The sequence below is a fragment of the Petromyzon marinus genome, chromosome 14 (genome assembly GCF_048934315.1).
Source record: "Petromyzon marinus isolate PM22_M1 ecotype Great Lakes invasive population chromosome 14, UKy_Petmar_22M1.pri1.0, whole genome shotgun sequence".
Lineage (NCBI taxonomy): Eukaryota > Metazoa > Chordata > Hyperoartia > Petromyzontiformes > Petromyzontidae > Petromyzon > Petromyzon marinus.
This window is the reverse complement of record NC_133680.1, coordinates 1,105,410-1,121,499: the sequence shown is the minus strand read 5'-3', so window position 1 is coordinate 1,121,499 and position 16,090 is coordinate 1,105,410. Positions and strand designations below refer to the sequence as shown.

Genomic DNA, 16,090 nt, shown 5'->3' with positions numbered 1-16,090 from the left:
TTGGTTCTTTCGGTAAAGTCACGTTGAAGGGAAACAATAAAATAATAAAATATATAAAACAATAAAATTCTCACGACGTTTCGACTGCAACACAAGCAGTCATCATCAGGTATGAAAACCAACGGCAAGAACATTTGAAAGAAGTGGTGGTTTGTATTTATTTATTTTTAAACGTTAGCACCACGGATAGCGATTTGACAGTTTGTTCAGATGGACGAGTCCATCTATGTTCGGAAAAGAGGAGGGGGGAGACGAAAAATTAATGTATGCTGTCTGACAGCCACCTTAAGCGTGAACAATCAATTAAGACCCGAAATGGTTTATCAAATCCTTCCAACGATTGCTAAGCCAGAATCCATCTTCTCTGTTGAAATTGTCTGTTTGTATATGTGGTTAGCCTCATGAACGAATCTCTCATGGTAGCCAGATGGCTTGCAAAGAACCTCTGTCTTGGAGAAGTCAATGTCATGTGAGCCTACTGAATTATAACTGTGATCTGCCACGGCCGAAGTGTTGGTCCTACCGTGTTTAAGGTCTGCTTTGTGTTCACGAATGTGGTCCGAGACATGTCGTTTGGTTTCTCCAATGTAACTACTACCACAGAGGCAACTTAGTTTGTAGACACTAGGGTACTGTATGTCCGTAATCACATCTTTTACAGACGGAACCAGATCACGGATTTTATGTAATGTGTTGAAACGGACCTGGATCTTGTGTTTATTCAAGATTTTGGAGATCTTTTTTGTGATCCCAGCAATGTAGGGTAAAGTGATGGTTTTGAAAGGCTCCTCAAGAGGGTCCTTCATGGTTTGAGTGATACCTTTGCAGATTGTATAGTTGGAGTAGCCATTAGCCTTAAGAGCTTGGTGTACGTGCTTGAGTTCACTGCCTATGTGTTCCTGGTCGGATATGCATTGGGCTCTATGGTGCAGAGTCTTTATGGATGGTGGTGGGAATCCGGTTTCAGATAAGCATCCATATGGGTAGCTTTCCTGTAGACAGAGTGACTCATTGAACCATCAGGTCTCTTTTTTATTAGAACATCCAAAAAAGTAGCTTGCCATCTTTTTCGACTTCCATGGTAAATCTGATGGCTGGGTGTATGGAATTGATGTGGTCGAAGAATTGGTCTAGAGCAGGCCGGCCATGTGGCCAGATGACAAAAGTGTCATCCACGTACCTCTTCCATAAGGTTGGGCGCAGAGTGGCAGTCTGGATGGCGTCAGTCTCAAATTTCACCATGAAAATGTTGGCTATAACCGGAGATAGGGGGGAGCCCATTGGGGTGCCCTCAGTTTGTTTGTAGAAAGTTCCATTCCAAGTGAAGTATGTATTGGTTAAGCAGTGTCTCATCTTCAATGATTGCGATGGTGTCAGGTACAGGAACTTTGGTGAATAAGGAAACTACATCAAAACTGACAAGCAGGTCGTCTGGGGACAGGGAAATACCCTTGATTGTCGATACCAGGTGAGTAGAATTTTGTACCGCAGAGGTGGTTTTTCCAGTGAAAGGCCACAGGATTTCAGACAGAAACGAGCCAGTTTGTAGGTGGGGGAGTTGATAGTAGAGACGATGGGACGAAGGGGTGTATCTACTTTATGTATTTTTGGCAAGCCGTATAATCTTGGTGGCCTGGCAGCAGAAGGTTTCAACGAAAACTCTTTAGTTTGATCAATTAATGCGGTTGAATCAGACATTATTTTGTTGGTTTGCGTGACGAGGCTGTTGGTGGGATCTCTTTTTATTCTTGTATAGCTGCCATCGTCGAGTAATTCTTTAATTTTGTTATTATATTCTATTTTATCCATGATGACAGTAGCATTGCCCTTGTCGGCTGAGAGGATTACAATGTCATCCCTCTTTGAATTTATATAATTCAAAACGCTCATCTTATAATTCAAAACGCTCATCTTTGCTGAGGTTGCTAGCTGGCATCTTAGCGTTTTTGAGGGTTTCAGCGATTTCAGATCTTGCTACGTCTGCAGCGATGTGACCCAGGCCCTTGACAGCCATGTCTACTTGGGCAATGATATAATTAACTGGTATGTGTTTAGGTGTGACTGCAAAGTTTAGACCTTGAGCTAAAACGGATTTCAGACCATCGGAAATAGAACTTACTGCGATTAATTACGACTTTGTTAACGTCTAGGTTTTTGGTGTGTGGGTCCAGTCTTTTGTTGGAGGTTAAATTTGGAAATCAGGTTGTCCTTACATTTGATCGACATAGTAGCAGCTGAAGAGGCAGTCATATTGTCTACATGTTCCCAATCCGATGTGGACATTGTTGCCATCAATGATATGTGTGATTTGTAGTGTCTTGTCTACCTGATCTAGTTCGGTGCGTATAAGTCTGATTTTCTCTGAGATAAGAGCTAAGCTAGTTTTGAAAATAATTCGTTTCGCATTAGAAATTACAGCAGTAGAGGTCAGTGTAAATGCGATTGGTATTACCCCAGAGTCGCGGCATCTCTTCAGAAAGGTGAGAGACTCGATCAGCTGAGCCTTCTTATCCCGGAGTTTGTTGAAGGATCTTAAAGTTATGTGGAAACCCTCCCCGTAGAGGCGGTTAAATTTTGATTTAAAGCTTTCGTGACTGCAGTGATTCATATTCTTGGTTCTTTCGGTAAAGTCACGTTGAAGGGAAACAATAAAATATATATAAAACAATTAAATTCTCACGACGTTTCAACTGCAACACAAGCAGTCATCATCAGGTGTGAAAACCAACGGCAAGAACATTTGAAAGTGGCGGTTTGTATTTATTTATTTTTTAACATTAGCTTTAAATCAAAATTTAAGTATATTAAAATTATTCACAAGTGTAGTTTTTAATAGGAGCCAGGGTCCCAATTGTGTTTGCGTAGCTGTGATTATTTTAATTAAGTTTTTTTTATTATAATTTAGATTGTCTATGTAAACCCAAGATATGGCTCTGCACTTGTTAGTCAGGGCTGGGAATTGAGCTCCCGTCGCTCGGTTCACAATGCAGGCCGTTCACCACTGCACCACCGCTGCCCCCACCGTGTTTCGTACATTCAAAGGCTAGGCTGAGTGCACACAAGATCCATTTATTTTTAGTAGTTAATATAATACAAAATAAAGCACATCTGATGGCAGCTCACAGATGGATTGCACATCCTTCGGGTAACATTTGTCCTGTAAGAAGGAACGACAATTCACGGCCGTGCATAAAGCTGACAACCAGTCGCCGGCCACAGCCATGGACCAAGTAGTGAACTGCAAAGGCATTGCTCAATTTTCAAAGTACAGTAGTGCAAAGGCAGATATGACTTGGACTGCTTTCAACTGCTGGACTAGCAACGAGGTTACTAGGAAAGCAGCAGGTTGGGTATTCTCAGCTGGTGCTGCCGCTTGCTGGACACGTCTACTGTGCAGCAGCCATCGCCTCATTCGATTCGCAGGCCCGATACTTGGAGGTGTAGCTGCCGACCGTACCCGAGTACCGCCGGTTGGACGGGGGTTAAGGCTTGGTGAGCATGCACAACACGGTGCACTTGCGGTCACTCGCACTGCCCGCCGTCGTCTGCCGGTTCCGGTGTCGTGAGCGCCACGTCACCCTCGCCCAGCACCTGCAGAGTGGCCCTGAGCAGCGTCACGAAGTCAGCGAGGAGTCGCGCGTCCGGCGGCCCCTGTTTGACGGCGACGTCAAGGGTCGCCCGTTCCGCCTGCGCCATCTCGGCCAGGAACAGCGTCCCGTCGGCGTCGTGCGCAAACACGAACGCCTTCCAGGGCGCCAGTCCGGCGCCGCTCACCGCCATCACTTGCACTCCCACGGCCCTCAGCCCGGCCTCCACAGCTACCGAGTCCACCCGGCTGCCGGTTGCACCAGCATCCTCGCTCACGGGAAGCCGGCCGTTCACGGCGACGCCGCCGGTGTCCGCTGCATCGGGCGGTTGCGCCGTCGACGCCGAGCTCGCGCCCCAGACAACCGTGAAGGTCTGCGCCGTCTCCCACTTGAGCCACAGAGCCTCAAACTGCGCTGGGCTGAGGGGTGAGGTCACCAGCGAGAGGGGCGTAGCCCCGGTCGGGCCCTCGAGGGACAGCCCTGAGAGGTCTGGCAAGGGGAACAGCGCGACGGGGCGTTTATTCTCAATCGACGCGCGTGAAGCAGCCGCGGCTAACACGACGAGTGCTTGGCGGAGCGAGCGCTGTACCTGGGTGGGTGCGCGGCCGTGTCTCGGAGGTGTCCTCGTCCTCGTCCTCCAGACGAATGAGCAGGGCGGCGGGGGGCGGGGGCGTAAGCAGCGGCGCCAGCGTGTTGAAGCGGGGCAGCACGGCGGACAGGGGCAGTGAGGGCGGCTCCTGCGGCAGGGCGCAGGCCGCCCCCCCGTCGTCCCCGCTGGCGCCACCGGGCCCGAGTACGACGTGGCGCGTCCACTCGGGCCCCGCCTGCAGCAGCCGGTAGTAGATCAGTGCTCGGTCTCGCACCACCATATTTGTGTCCTCCTCTTAGAAACCAGCGGAGTGGGGAAGAGGAGGAGAGGTCACGGGGGACAGTTAAATTTCAGGCGGGTCTGTCTGGGTCATCGACCCAGAATATATTCTGCAACCAACACACCACATCCAGTATACTTATTGGTTTGTCTGTGGCTACTAAACACGTGCCACCTACTCCAGTCCACCATCAACCCGAAAAAATAGATTTGTACATGCAAAGGTGTGCTGTTATGTGTGGCGATTGTAGCATTTCATGGCTGTACTTCTAGAGCACAGCGAGTGTATCGGCATGGCAGTATGTGCACGTGCAGATATGATAACAAGTGCGAGTGTAGCAGTGTGCGCGTACTTGTGCAGCCGTGCTAACATGCGTAATTATAGGAGGCTGAGTGTACTCGTATATAGGGAGGGCGTAGCAGTGTGCAAGTGTACGGGTGCTAACAAGCGTGCGTGCCCTACCAATGCAGTGCTGCAGCAGTCGGCCCAGCATGTCCTGGCACTCGGCGGGACGTGACAAGAAGAGGCGCACCGTGGCAACGAGCAGCTCCATCCTCACCAAGGCAACCGTCTCCACAGACAAGCCGTCTATGTACTCCTCTAGAATGTAGGGGGCCTCGGGGACCTCACTGCCCAGCTGCCCCAGTAGCCAGACGAGTGCCCGCTTGCCCTGCGGCACACGGAAGCAAGCAAACCTCAGTCCGGACAACCGCAAAATGGAAAGCTGGTAGTGCGGGCTGGGATGCCGTGGGAGTGGAGAGGAGGATGAGGGAAGCCTCACCTCTGAGTCCGTCACGATCTCCTCGCAGCCCGGAAGCACGCGGCACACGGACGGCGCACACGAGGGCCAGTGCCACACCAGCTCCCGCAGGGCCTGTAGCACCGCTGAGTGGAGATAACCGCGTATAACCACACGTCCAACAACGCGTTTGGCGATTTAATTCTGACTTAGTGATATCAGGCCAGTCCTTGAAGCGAATTCAAACTCTGGTTGTGTGGCTCGTGCAAATGGTGGCAAAGCACAATTGGCATGGGCCCTGGTGTGAGAAATGAAATTGGGCCCCCTGTTGGATTTGCTCCCCCCCCTCTGTAGCCCACACCTGGGCTTCTCTGGCCCGTGGGCCCCGGTGCAGTTATACCACATGCACACTACTCGATAGCTCACCCACTGTGTGGAAATGACCTCTGCAAGACCACGCGGGGATCTGTGTGCGCGTGGGTGTGTGGACCGATTACCGGACGTGATGTGCTCCTGGCTTAGACCAACCAGAGCAATGAGTATCTTGAGGCATTGCTCGCTGTACGTCCTCCCAATCTGTCCTGCACGCACACAGGCACGGCTTGGTGAGTGCGAGCGTAGCATGCCACGTGAACGCCGCCGCCGCCGCCAGAAACACAAGCAAGCACGGCCGCAATGTCTCGGCGCCCACACCACGTGCCTATGGCGAGGATGGTGGCCTGCGCCAGGTTGGCGCACACGTCCGTGCAGTAGCCCCGGAGCTCCTCCAGGATCTCGGCCACGGTGTGGTCGTTGGCGAGATGGCTCAGCAGCTCCACCTTCACGTGCTTCACATAGGCTGGGTCCTCGTGCCGGCAGAAGAACCTTTTGTAGTGGCCACTGAACATGCCCGGGTTGCACCTGCCACGTGACAACGAGTTTTGTTACTACGTGGGGCAGGAGGAGGTGTCTGCATTAGGGTACGGGTCAGAGCTGGACTTTAAGCAGCTGGAAAAGAAGCTTTTGGTTGTTTAAAATACAAGCGCGTGCAGAGGATGCTCTCAATTTAATAGGACAGGATAAGCGACTTGGAAGCTCAGAGTAGAACGTGGCAGGAAAGGGTTTTAGATAACACGTGTGTTGGGTTGAAGAGGACCGGTTACGAAGATGGGCATTGTGTAACAAAAAGCAGGTCGGCGACGAAGGGGAAGACCTAAAGTGGTGATGGGGACTGTAAAAGCAACTCTTGGAGGATATGTCAACTGTAAACAAGTGGAATCGTGTAAACAAGCCAGATGGTGATTATCAGACTGCAAGACCTTGGAGGTCAGGTGTCAAATATCCAACAATTGTGGGATCTGGCAGAATAAAGCAAACAATGGCAAGGTGCGGTCTTCAACTCTTGATCTGGTTTGGATCACGCAGGCAGGTCCCCGAATGGGGCACAATGGCCGGCGTCGCTCTTCCGGTGTGTGCGGTGGGGGTGACCACCGGTGTCGCGCGCGGACCGCTCACCCGAGTAGCTCACGCACGTGACACAGCGCCGCGTATCGCATCTCGATGCTCTGGTCCCCGCACGCCGACAGCAGAGGCGCCCCGACTCTGGCGAGGACGTCGCGTCTCACCGCCTCGCCCAGGCCGCCGGTGTACGCGATGAACAGCTTCCCCGCGGCCAGTGACACGCCCGGCGACCGGGCCGGCTCCAGCAGGCCATCCAGTCGGTTGAGCACATCCAAGGTCTCGCCCTCCGATCTGGGCTGGTAGCGCAGGAGAAAGGAGAGCACCGCTGCCTGGCCCCACTCGTCGCACTCCGGCAGCCTGGAACACAACAGCGTCGCATTGCTGAACAATCCAGCGAGTGGCCTAGTGGGTGACTTAATAAGTGGCGCGGTGAGTGGCCCATTTGGTGGGTGAGTGACTCGGTGATTGGCTAACCTAGTTATTAAGTGGATGGACCGGTGATTGACTTAATAGCCAAGTGATTGGTTGATTGAGTGGAAGTCCTTTTTTCTTGGGACCCATCTGGAGTTTTGGGCCCAAGACAAAAGTCCCATTGCTGCCCCCGCCCCCTCCACCAACTGCCAATATCGAGATGAAGTGGCGGTTAAGCGTGGAGGCACTTGGGGAATGTGTTCTGACACCTGTTGACGAGGTGGTGAGCGATGGGCCGATTAATGACGACACCTCCTTCTCGCTGCAGGATCTCCTCCAAGGCGTGCAGGCAGTTCACCATCACCACGGGGTCTTTGTCACGCAGGAGCCCGTACAGCTCGTTCACCAGAGTGGCGTCTGGACACAGTGAGCTGGGTCAAGTCTTGAAGCATGTTCACCGGTGTCGTGGCGGCTATGTCTGCCGGTATGACTTGGTTCACCAGTGTAGTGATATCTAGATACGCAGCTATGTCAGTCTGCATAGATTTCTCACCAGTGTTGTGTCTAGTCACAGCGAGCTATGTTGGCCTGTATTACACATTGGCCAGTGTGGCATCGATGTCAGCCCATACAGCTGCTTCACCAGCAGCAGGTTCAGTACAACCCGAGACGATTTGGACCATGGTTGTATTTATGTTCAATTAGTTTAATGGCGATGTGTTACTTGCAAAGCCTGTGGTGGTTATAAAAAGTGTGGTGAGATGTGGTGACATGCAGATATGGTGCAGTGAGGTCTGATGAGGTGTGGGATAACGAGGTGAGGTACGGCGTGTTCTGGCGCTACGTGATCTGGTGAGTTATGGTGAGCTGCGGCGGTCTAGTGAGATGGAGCAAGGTGCCGGATCGTGCGGAGAGGTGCATCCCGGTGTGACGAAGTGTGGCGATATCTCGTGACGCGAGGTGCGGTGAGCGTGGCGGCCACACCGATATCGGCGTCGGGCTGCTGCAGGCGGTGCAGCTTGGCGCAGCCCAGCACGGCGGTGCGGCGCACGTAGGCGGCACGGTCGCGCAGGCCGCTCGCCACTGGGCCCTGCACGTACTCACCCAGGTCCGGCAACCTGCACCGCCACACACCACACGCAGTGAGCAGGCTCACCGCATGCAGCGAGGAGTCTCACCACACCACAGATTTGCTCACCACGGTGGTGAGCGATCACACCCGCCTCACAGGGTAATGTAACACACTCCACTAATTGAGCACTAACACAACACGCTGGGTGAGTTGTCACCATGCAGAATTGGTAAGCTATCCCACACCACACGGTGGTGAGGTATCACACCATGGAGGTAAGCTGCCACGTGACATCAGGTGAGCTGTCGCACCACAGATGTAATCACCCACATGGAGGTGAGCTTTAACACCCCACACAGGGGGAGGTGTTTTACTACAAAGATTGTTTTCACCAGTGGTGAGCTTATATACTGAAGTTGTCATACCACACAGCATGGACAATGGTGATCACGGTGCTGGGTGCACGATTCGGATGATGCTGATGATTCAGATGAAGCTGGTACCTGATTCAGATTACATTGATGAGTGAGATGCTGACAATTGTGATGACTGATTCACGTGATCGTTCGTCAGACGATGAGAGGTGCACTGACCAGGGCAGACGCATCCTGGGTGACGATGCAAGCGATACAGTGCAGATGATTCCGATGGCGCTAACGACCAGGGTGAATGATTTATTTGCCCGACCACGGAGCGGCCCACCGCACCTGAGGCCACAGAGAGAGCGGAGGGCCATGCCGCGCACCATGGGGCTGGGATCCGCGCAGTCCTTGCGCAGGGAGTTGACGGCCAGCAGGGCCATGTCGGGCTTGCGGGCCGCGTACTCGCACAGGTACTGGTAGGCGAGCTTCTTGTGGGGCAGGTCCGCGGCCGTGCTGGCCCTCAGCACCTCCATGAAGACGGAGGACATGTCCCTGCCGCGGGCCGTCTGGGCCACCACCCTCCTGAGCGCGGCCATGTAGCGCGCGGGGTCGCCCTGCACCGCCGGGTTGCTCAAGGTCCGCTTGAGCTCCAGGGCAAGGTCGTCCTCGCCCGGCAGGTGCGGCATGACGCTCGTGGCCCGGTGAGGAGGACGGCCTGAGCTCAATCACCCTCGGGGCAGCTCAGGTGAGGCACAATGCCCTTGTGAGGATGGCTCGTCTCTCCGCGGTGGTCGTGCACGCCAGGATAGGCCTCCGGTCACTTCACGGCCGGGGCCTTCATTCACTCTCGAGACGGGCCTTCACTCATTACACTCTCCAGCGGGGCCTTCAAACACGAGCGGCAGCGTTTTCAATCACTCCCAGCAGCATGTCCTTGCTTCACACATTCACACACCGCTCTCACTCGAGCCTACACATTCATTCACTCGCTCTCACTCGAGCCTACACATTCACTCACTCGCTCTATCACTACGACTCGGCCTCCACTCACTCACTCACTCGCTCCCGGGCCTTCTTCATCCAGTCCCCTGTCGGGCTTCACCACCGGGCCCAGTCTCCTCCGTCTCTGCCCGGGCAGGGCCTTCGCTCCGTCTTTACCCACGCAGCAGCAACAGCAGCAGCAGCATCATCATCATCCCTCCCTCCTCCGTCTCGCCTCTCCCCGCCGAGGGCCTTCCTCGTGCACCGGGCCGGTGTTTGGTGTCGCGGCGACAGCGCCACCTGCGGAGCGGTCGGCGACAGCGCCATGGGGGCGGCGGACCACGCGAGCCGAGCGGGGAATCACAAAATAAGTCAGCCTAGATTTAAAGCTTTCGTGACTGCTAGGATCCATACTCTTTGGTTCTATTGGGTAAAGTCACGTAGGTGATTTTTTGTTATTTTATTTTTTACCTACGTGACTTTACCCAATAGAACCAAAGAGTATAAGTCAGCCTGCCCGTTTCATCCCGAAGTTGGGTTTGTTCGTACAGGCGCGAGAGAGGCTCATTTGCAAGAGTGACCTGGGGGCATTCGTCTGTTTGGAAGATGTAGAAATATTTGCTGCTGTTTTTCTTTTACTACCATGGCCTGTTTAATTTCTTGGATTAACGATCACGAAGACCTCCCCGGTATTGTAAGCATGGGCAGGCGATAGCAACGCGTGGATTATTGAATCCATCTGTTGCGGGCTTTTCGTGTGTTTTCAGTTTCTTTATTTTGGTATAGCCCTGTGAGCCATTCGGCTCTTGAATCGGGTGCAACCACAACAAACAAAAAAACAAAAACACGAACAAGAAAAACATCTTAAAGTGACTATGTGTGACTGTGCAAACAGAAAATCCATGAAGAAAAACAGCAAAATATTCCTGAAAAAAGCACCGTACACCAACGCTGTGTGCAAAAAATCCCAGTGGGATACAAGTCAAACAACAACCACAAGAAAACTTAGATTAAGGCCATCAGTCTAACTCCGTACTACAACAAAACAAACATGTCCAAACCAAAAAACGTTTTCGAAATCACCAAAAAATAAAGCCATAATTGCAACGTAACAGTGATCATAGGGACTGTGACCGAATTTTTACAATAAACTACATAAATAACATGTAACACCAAATCCTAGAGCCATAGCTGGCTGCATGAGTTACTGCACAACAACAGAAGCATCAGTCGGAGTATCAAAATTTTCAATGCACCTTTAAGATCAGCACGCTACATCAAAATACAGATAATACTTTGCAGCGTCATTCGGAGCGAAAACATTTTATTTTATTTTACGCCAATGAATAGCAGTGGCAGCTAGGGCTAGGGTGTAACGCCTCTCATGTGTATGTACGTATGCACGTGTGTGTTGAACTTCTTTCGCATCGTACGTAGCCAACCGCGCTCTCCTCCAGGTTCTCTGGTTTATCTCACACGAAGCCAAACTCCCAAAAAAAATTGTAATTGCCCAATAATTATAATATAAGCACAGTTTCGTGAAGAGCCCTCGCTGCACAAGAGTCTCAAGGCCCATTGGAGACTTCCCCCGACCACGCGGTCGGAGTCTCCGCCGCCCCCACGTGGCCGGGGTCGGTATCGGGGTCCCCCCCCCGCCCCCCCCCGCCCCCCCCCAGCCACCTCCCCAGCCCCCCCCCCCCAGCCACCCCCCCCCCAGCACCCCCCCCCAGCCCCCCCCCCAGTCACCCCCGAAGCCGGATCCACGTGCGGACTCGGCGGCGGAAACGCGTCTCGCGCGCGCGCGGCGTCGTCGGCACCCCCCTCGTGAGCATTCAAACCCCAGCCACGTCCAACCCCAGGGGCCCGGCGTCAAGGGGGACCCTTGAGCGGTAGCGCACGCGGCGAGGGGACCCCTCGAGAGCGAGGGAGTTAATCCGCCCGGCCCTTGTCGGGGAGCGGCCCTGAGAGAGACGCGAGGATCATCGTCGCCATGAGCTCCAGGAAAGGTGAGGCCGCGCGCGGCAGGGAGCCCGAGATGGACCATGCGACGCGTTCACCGCGGCCGGCGGGAGCCTAGGGACGTAGCGGGATCAAAGGGCCGTGGGAGCTCGGAGGTTCCAAGGATTTAGGGGCTACGGATCCCGAGGGGAACCACAAGGGGAGATGGCAACTATCTCGGGGGTCTCGCCTCGAAGTGCGCGCGCGCCTTTGCGTCTGCCGTGCAATTAGACTACGATGTGAAAACAATAAACAAGTTGGTGACGGGAGTGGCAGCCAGAGGAGAAAAGGCGGCCTAGAGAGGACAGCCGCCGTGGAGATGGATCAATGTGTCAGCGAGTTGCGATGGATGGTGCTAGCAACGGCGGCGTGGGGAAGAGGCCTTCGTCTAGCAGTGGATAGACAATGGCCGACGAAGAGCGTCGTCGTGGTCACGCTGAGGGGGTCGCGTTCCACATGTTAGAGGGGGGAGTTGACCGGGCCCAATCATCGCTCCGCGGTCGATAAAGCGCCCGGCGTCGTGAAGCGTGTGACTGAGCCACGCCAGTTAACGGCAACGGTTAGTGTCGCAATGAGGCGAACTGACGCCGATGTCGCTCTCTGCGTCCTTGTTCGTTTCGCTGCCGTTGCAGTGTTGGCCATCCAGGCGAGGAAAAAGCGCGCCAAGCCCAAGAAAGCCAAGGTGGCGACGACGAGGAGGTGAGACGAGGAGCCGACGAAGGCGGTGGTCGATCGCGCTCGGGGCGATGGCGCCGCTCTTGCCTGAGCGCCTCCGCCGTATGAGACGCGCCTGGGGCGGTAGTCGCGGGAAGGCCCCGGGGGGCGCTTGCGGCCGTTAGTCCTCGGCCGCTGCAAGGCTGCCCCTGGCGGCTGCTGCTGGCAAGAGGTGGCGGTTGGTCCTGCTGGTGGTCGTGTTGGTGGTGGTCGTGCTGGTGGTGGTCTTGCTGGTGGTCGTGTTGGTGGTGGTCATGTTGGTGGTGGTCGTGCTGGTGGTGGTCGGTGCTGGTGGTGGTCGGTGCTGGTGGTGGTCGTGCTGGTGGTGGTCCTGCTGGCGGTGGTCGTGCTGGTGGTCGTGTTGGTGGTGGTCGTGTTGGTGGTGGTCGTGTTGGTGATCGTGTTGGTGGTGGTCGTGCTGGTGGTGGTCGTGCTGGTGGTGGTCGTGCTGGTGGTGGTCGTGTTGGTGGGTGTCGTGCTGGTGGGTGTCGTGCTGGTGGTGGTCGTGCTGGTGGTGGTCCTGCTGGTGCTGGTCCTGCTGGTGCTGGTCGTGCTGGTGGTGGTCGTGCTGGTGGTGGTCGTGCTGGTGGTGGTCCTGCTTGCGGTGGTCGTGCTGGTGGTGGTCGTGGGGAGCGGGAGTGTAGCGGTTAGCTCGCTGCGCTATGAACCCGGCTTTCTGAGTTCGATTCCCGCTCACGGCCAACACCGGTGAGGATTATCTTAATCGGTAATGGGCCTTCCCTAGGTCGACTCGGCTTCGCATGAGTAGCTGGTGCAGCGGTGTGTCGTAAACATCGGCACTGGTGAGACAAAGGCGGCCGGGTGTGGTGCAGACCACCCACCCCTTGCTTACTGTTCCGGCTTTCATAGGTGCTCGCTAACAGCACAACAGTCTGTTAAGGCTACACGGGGGATCTTTTTGGTGCTGCTGGTGGTGGTTCTATTGGTTGTGCCGTTTTGGTGGTGGCGGTTGCTTTGTTGTTGGTGGTTCCTGTCGTGAAACAATGTTTGATATGATGAGATGAAGATTCACATAAGTCTCGCCAAATGCATGGTTGTTTTTCTTACTGCATGGTATTAAAGGTTTTTTGATGAATGATATAATTTACGTGCTGGCACCTTGGTTTAAGAAAGGCTCCTTTAAGGAAACAAAATATTTTTATTTGGTTCCTCGTGAGTGTGTGGTGGTTGCGGTGCTGGCAGTGAGGCTGGTAGCTATGGTGGTTATAATGGTTTTGGTGGTGCTGGTTGTGTTGTACTGCTAGTGGTTATCGTGGTTGTTCTAGTGGTGGATTTGTTGGTGGTTCTGGTTACTGGGGTGATGCTGGTAGTTGTGGTTGTGCTGGTGGTGTTTTTTTTGGTGCTGGTAGAGCTATGGATAATTTTGTAATTTCTTGTGGTTGGCAATGGTTCTGGTTGTACGTATGTACAGTATGTTGAACTTCTTTTGCACCATGCATAGCCATCCTTGCTAATCGGTATGCACCATGCAGTTTGAACGTTCTTGCTTGCCAGTCGGTTTGACCGTTTATGCATTTTATTGGATTCTATAATATATTCTGTATATACCTTTGCCAGTTTCATGAATCTGCCTGAGATAATTCCTAGTTAAGGAAGCACATGGAATTGGTCTGACTGATTCTTTGCTCTCTTCCCAGGGTCGGCAACTCTAACAGTGGCAGGAACGATGACAGGTCAGGCCGCAGCATTTCACCCGTGCTCGATTCCACAGCACTGACTTACCAATGTTGCCAGGTGGCTCAGGGGATCGGAGACACTGAGCCACCACCACTGAGACTTGGGTTTGAACAAACTAACTGGGTTCTTCAGGGCGGCTACTCAATTGTCTCAACACGGTGATCAATGACTGCACAAAACACATGTTAAATTGAACTTTTAACCAAATTTTGCTAAATCCCAGTACTTGGAATCAAAACATTTAGTTTGACTGCAATGGAATGTTCGTGGTAAAGGGCACACACCCGAGTGTGGATAAGAGTAGTTCTGTGCAGCACTGTTCTGTGGGAGTCCCAAACAGAAATGTCTTCATCTCTTCACACATATGACAAAATGAGCACAATTTGAACAGAATTGGGGAAGAGAATTTTTTAAAAACGGACTGACACATAAACACACACACTATGTACACTCGCAGAGGACGTGCAATGTACATTATCAGTTGTGTACATGATGTCATAATTCAACCTCACGCATAGGTAGTAATGTTACTAGACATGTGAGACATTTAATTATCATGCTGACGATACATCAAATCACATTCTTACACACGTGACTAGATACGTGTGTTCCATCAAACCACATGTGTAAGAATGAAAAAAGAATTAAGATGTTTCTGATCCATCTTAGTTTATATCACTGTAGATAATTATCCGTGCAGTTCGACAACAATGAAACCAAATTGATTTCTGTATCGCATCGTGACCACACATCCTGACAATTTCGCACGTCCAATTAGCATGGTTGGCTGTGTACAGTGCGAAAGACGTTCAACGTACATACATACATAGGGTGGTGAACTATTTCCTCCATATATATAATTTTGATCATGCACACTCGACATGTGACTGCTTCGATTGATCAATTTAAAACCTGTTCTCTTGCTCAAGACACATGCATCAATTATGTTTTATGAATATTTTTTTGCTAATTATACATTGATGTTAAACGTAGGCAAGTCAAGTGAACAAAACTGGCCAAATGAGAAAGAGAGAATGAGAAGCGATTCAAGCAAGATGCAATGGTTTTTATTGAATCAATGCCTAAATTGTTTAATTGAATCGCTGTTGAGGGTGATGAGTCAAAGTCCCATTGGATTCCTTCCCACCTGACCAAATTGATGGTCGAACTCTCCTTCCGCTTACCGAAGTTCAAAGCAAAAATTGCATCTCGAAACATTTTAAAAATTTCCCCCCAAAATGTATTACAGCGCTTTGATTCATTTGGAAAAGTAGTGCACGGGAGAAAGGCTTTAAATATTAGCAGCCTACCTCTTACATAAACTACTATTTAATGATTGTATTTGACTTGGTTAGGCCAACTGAGCTATATGCACAGTAAACCCTTGTTAATTTGACACATGGGGCTCTGGCCTTTCCAAATTATCCAGTAGTCCAAATTATGTACAATAATACTCCCCAGTGCCTCCTGCCCCAATACATGTTTTTTTTCCAAATTTGTTTTGCAAACTTATTTCCGAGACGATACGCATTGACACACGCCCTGCATTAGTTATATCCAAAACTTTGGATTTTTCTCACAGACCAAGGGATTTATACTCCAGTTCCTTTCTGTTACTTCTTGATGTATGTGTAGACGACATTTCTCAGAGGGTTGGTTTGCACAGAGTGCACAAACAAGGTGAAGTCCAAAGCAACAGGTCTGCACTAACGCTCACCACGCGCGCCGCCACCATACTTAGTCATTGCTTTGGTCATGGTGCACGGCGTCTCTCCACGTGTATGCCAATATTGGACCATTCGGTAAGGCAGTTTTGGTCGTGGCGAATGACTGATACTGTTTATATGCCGAAAGCGCAGCCAAACCGAATTATGCTCAATTACAAATGATCAGATACCGAAACAATCAGATTTTACTGTAGCTCTTTTCAGAAGCGACCTGGCCCCAAATGTTATCTCAATGAAGTGGCTTATCACGTGGAAATTTATAGCAGCCAAATACTCGACACAAATTTTTCTAAATGTGGAGGAAAAAACCGGAGAACTCGAAGAAAAATCCATGCGACTACGGGGAGAACATGCAAACTCCAAATATACAGGCGTCAGGGTTGGGATCGAACCGACGACCTCCTGTATACCAGGCGAGGTAGTTAACATCTCTACATTGGTTGGTTTGGCAAGTATATTTATGCGCACGCAGTGTTGTGGGTCATGTAAAGA

At 51.9% G+C, this 16,090-nt stretch overlaps 2 protein-coding genes across 4 annotated transcripts in view; one reads left to right on the top strand and one right to left on the bottom strand.

Moving 5' to 3' along the window:
- Positions 1 to 144: 144 nt before the first annotated feature.
- Positions 145 to 9,776, bottom strand: AP4B1 (adaptor related protein complex 4 subunit beta 1). The gene is made up of 10 exons (XM_032954474.2): positions 8,826 to 9,776; positions 8,031 to 8,164; positions 7,316 to 7,463; positions 6,690 to 6,992; positions 5,896 to 6,095; positions 5,693 to 5,776; positions 5,238 to 5,341; positions 4,919 to 5,126; positions 4,177 to 4,470; positions 145 to 4,076 (listed from the first exon to the last, which is right to left on the bottom strand). The coding sequence occupies exons 1-10, from the start codon at positions 9,164 to 9,166 to the stop codon at positions 3,523 to 3,525; spliced, it is 2,370 nt and encodes a 789-aa protein (XP_032810365.2). The 5' UTR covers positions 9,167 to 9,776; the 3' UTR covers positions 145 to 3,522.
- Positions 9,777 to 11,199: 1,423 nt separating this feature from the next.
- Positions 11,200 to 16,090, top strand: part of SRPK2 (SRSF protein kinase 2) — a 28,836-nt gene continuing 23,945 nt past the window's right edge. For 2 of the 3 annotated variants that reach the window (XM_032954470.2, XM_032954467.2), the window contains exons 1-2: positions 12,086 to 12,158; positions 13,832 to 13,867. Coding sequence is in view for 1 of the 3 variants with exons in the window: in XM_032954471.2 (XP_032810362.2) it covers positions 11,452 to 11,467; positions 12,092 to 12,158; positions 13,832 to 13,867 (119 nt within the window). In the remaining 2 variants the exon portion in view is untranslated. Of the gene's footprint in view, positions 11,468 to 12,085; positions 12,159 to 13,831; positions 13,868 to 16,090 lie in introns of those variants that run through there. The other variant, XM_032954471.2, reaches the window with a different exon arrangement.

Bases quoted from the DNA above. Each gene is read 5' to 3' on its own strand.
- AP4B1 (XM_032954474.2), bottom strand. From the start codon at position 9,166: ATGCCGCACCTGCCGGGCGAGGACGACCTTGCCCTGGAGCTCAAGCGG. The intron at 6,993-7,315 runs GTGTCAGAACAC...GTTGTGTTCCAG, and splicing joins GCTCACCACCTCGTCAACAG to GCTGCCGGAGTGCGACGAGT. The intron at 6,096-6,689 runs GTGAGCGGTCCG...GTCACGTGGCAG, and splicing joins CACGTGCGTGAGCTACTCGG to GTGCAACCCGGGCATGTTCA.